At 63.8% G+C, this 3,189-nt stretch overlaps 1 protein-coding gene across 1 annotated transcript in view; it reads right to left on the bottom strand.

Moving 5' to 3' along the window:
* Window positions 1-962: 962 nt before the first annotated feature.
* Window positions 963-3,189, bottom strand: part of ENPP7 (ectonucleotide pyrophosphatase/phosphodiesterase 7) — a 16,398-nt gene continuing 14,171 nt past the window's right edge. The window contains 2 exon segments of the mRNA XM_011379719.2: window positions 963-1,003; window positions 1,321-1,417. Coding sequence (XP_011378021.2) covers window positions 963-1,003; window positions 1,321-1,417 — 138 coding nt within the window.

Raw genomic sequence — 3,189 nt, forward strand, 5'->3', positions numbered from 1 at the left:
GGTGATGAGACACAGCTCTGCCCCTTTCGGTGCCCCTGGACTAGCCGGCTGACCGCTCGGCTCCGGCACCTCGTCTGAGTAAGAAGGCTGGGTTGGCCAAAACGATCTTTCTGGTCTCGTCCCGCTCTGCTGCGTGGTGGCTCTGCCATGTCCATGAGCACCTCCCGCCACCACATACATCTCTGTCACTCAAGAGTGTCGTGGTGACTCAGCTCTTCTCAGTCTATGCGGTCCCCACCCTCCTCACGGCTCAGTAAGCAGCTCCGTCCCCCACGGGGCAGCCGAGGCCCTGAGCCTCAGACCCGCCTTCGTTCCTCCCGTTCCTTCACGCTCGCTCACGAGCCCGCCACAAACCGTGAAAGCCAGGCCCCTTAAAGGTCACTTGAATCTGTGCATTTTTCACGATCTCCACCTGCCACCAAGGTGTCCTGCTGGAACCCCAGGTGACCTTCCAACTGGCTGTACCTGTTCCATTCGCGAGCTTCTGCCCGGCGGTTAGCACGTTCATGTGCTCATCCACGGCAGAGCACCTCATGTCCTCGTGTCACTCGGCTGGGGGGTCCCCACTGCCTGTGGGGCAGCCTCCCGACTCCGTCCCTGCACCCAGCCTCTCACACCAGCCTCCAAGAACAGCAGCCTTCTTCTCCTCCAGAAACATCGGCAGCCGGTCCCCCCGCGGGGCCCCGCACTTGCTCTCCCCCGCCTGGAACCTCGTCCCCCAGGGCGTGGCGTGGCCGGCTCATGGTCATCATTCAGGTCTCACTGCAAATCCACCTGCTCAGAGGCCCCGTTCTCGGCCAGGCCCCCTGGCCCTGCCCCTCAGCCAATGTTCCCTTTGTATCCTCTGCTTTCCCGGCCCCCAAATGGCAAATTCTGGGGTGTAGGGCCCAGGTTTCTGGCTCACCATGTACCCCAGAGCCCAGACCAGCGCCCGACACCGAGCAGGGTCCCACTCTGTAGTTCTAGAAGAAACGAATGACTTGCTTCTGCTTTGGCCGGAGGGCTGGCGTCACAGGGCAGAAATGAGGGGCTATCCCCCAGCAAGCCGAGTCCTCTGAGTTCCCCCCTTCCCGTGTTCCAGGAGCCCCGCCCCCGAAGCTCTCCCCCACCCCCATATACACCACTGCTTCTGAGTTGTTCCCAGCAGGAGGGGAGGAGGCTGGGCGGGTGATGCCCGGCAGAGACAGGACGGGCCTGCACGTCCTGAGGACTGTCCTCTATGGCGGGGTGGGCCCAGGGTGATGGGGGGTCACCAGACTGGACCACAGGCAGCGTGGCCTCACCCTCCCCTCCCCTCCCCTCCCCTCCCAGGCCTCTGACCTAGAGTGATGGGTATTATGCCGCCTTGGCCAGAAGAACTGCAGCCACCAGCTGTCCCGTCACTAAGGGCAGCAGCCGCCATGCGAGAGGGCAGACCCTAAGGGAAAGCAGAGGATCCAGTGAGGGAGGGGAGTGGGAGCATGTCACTCACCCCAACTCCCTGGTGCTGGGCACCGTGCCCCAAAACGCCCCCATGAGCCCCCTGAATTCCTCTCAGCCCCCTCCTTGTCCACCTGCCCCGCCGCACTGGCCTCCCTGTGCTCGTCCAGCACGGCCCCTCACAGCCCCTGCTCAGCCGGCCTGCCGGCCTCCAGCCAGGCTCCCACTGGGGTCCACCACTTCTCAGCTCCGGAGATGGGTCGGGGTCAGGGTGGAGAGGAGATGCGGGGGCTGGCAGAGGATGACTCCGGGAAGGAGCCACTCACGTGGCCGTGTGGGGGCACGCAGGTTCCATGGGACCAGGAGCCCAGAGAGACACTTCATACGAAGTCAGCACCTGGGCAGACTGCCGGCTGCTCCGGCCCTCAGCCTCCCCATCTTGAATGTGTTCACGTCCACCTGTCCACCCTCCTGCACTGCCGACGTGCACACTGCACGGAGTCAGGTGTCCTGGGAGTGTCAGGGACGTGAACCGCTCCCAGGAGGCAGCCACGTGCGGGGCTGGCGGGGCACACCCACCCGCAGCCACCTGGCATCACAATGAGCGCAGGCCAAGGGCGCTGCCCACCTGAGGGGGTGTGGGCAGTGGGGCGCCAAGGTGGCTGTCGCTGGCCTCGGGCACGAGGCCCAGCAGTTTGCACATGAGCTCGTACACGTGGATGTTCTTGAAAGGCTCCACCTCCAGGCTCCTCCGAAAGCTGGGGCCCACCGCCCGGAAGGTGGTCTTCACGTCCAGGATCTCGTCGAACTGCACGTTCAGTCTCTGTGGGGGGACGGTCCTGAGTCCCCCCGGGACTGCCAGCCCACTGCCTTCTCTGCCAGCACCCCCTAAAACACCCTCCCCCAGGTGCTGGAGTTCAAACATGGGGGCAGGGGGATTCTGAGCCTTAAAAGTTCCGTGGCACAAAGACGGAGCCTCTGCAAAGACCCTGTGACCTAAACGGAGACCCCAGGAAACAGGATGGAGCTGTCACACGTACATGCACACACTCCTAGTGCATAGTGATGACTGTGTCCCTTTGGTGGCAAATGCCCCTCAAGTTGGGGACTCGCTAGAAACGGGGGGTGCTTTTAGAGAGATGGAAAGAGACCAGCAGCCCAGAGAAGGAGCCCCTTCAGCGTGCGCCCCGTGGGCAACTCACCCCGTGGATGACGTAGCCGGGGTCGCCGTACGTGAGCAGGGCGGTGACCCTGTGGTTCCCGGCATAGCGGAGGGACTGCAGGAAGGACCCCTTCTTGTAGACGTGGAGTCTGGGGTGGGCGTCCTTGAGGACCCCGTGCACCTTCTCCAGCATCCCCTCCTTGGGGAGCAGCATGCCGTTTGGTCCATCGTCTAGGAGCTCGAACTCGATGTCCTCAAAGCTGAAGCTGGGACCTGTGGCACTCCGCCAAGTCGCCGGCGTGCTTGTCGATGGTGCTCATGCTGTGGTCGGACGTGGTGACCCGGTCCCGTCGAGGCTGCTCTCCAGGCCGCTGGGCCTGATGCTGTCCCGGAGGTAGCCCGCCGCCCCGTCTACCCGCATCACCATCTCCTTCTCCTCCTGGGACTCGGGGCTGTACTTGTAGCCCGTGGAGTCTGGTTCCCCAAGGCAGAGGGTGGCCAGGCCCGGGTCCTCTCTGTGAGCCGCGTCATCACGGTGTCGGTGTGGGATCGCCCCTCCTTCTCGTCTCTGCAGTTGTGCAGGACACTTTCCTTCCAGCTCGGTGTCA

This window comes from Pteropus vampyrus, unplaced genomic scaffold (genome assembly GCF_000151845.1).
Source record: "Pteropus vampyrus isolate Shadow unplaced genomic scaffold, Pvam_2.0 Scaffold371, whole genome shotgun sequence".
Taxonomy (NCBI): Eukaryota; Metazoa; Chordata; class Mammalia; order Chiroptera; family Pteropodidae; genus Pteropus; species Pteropus vampyrus.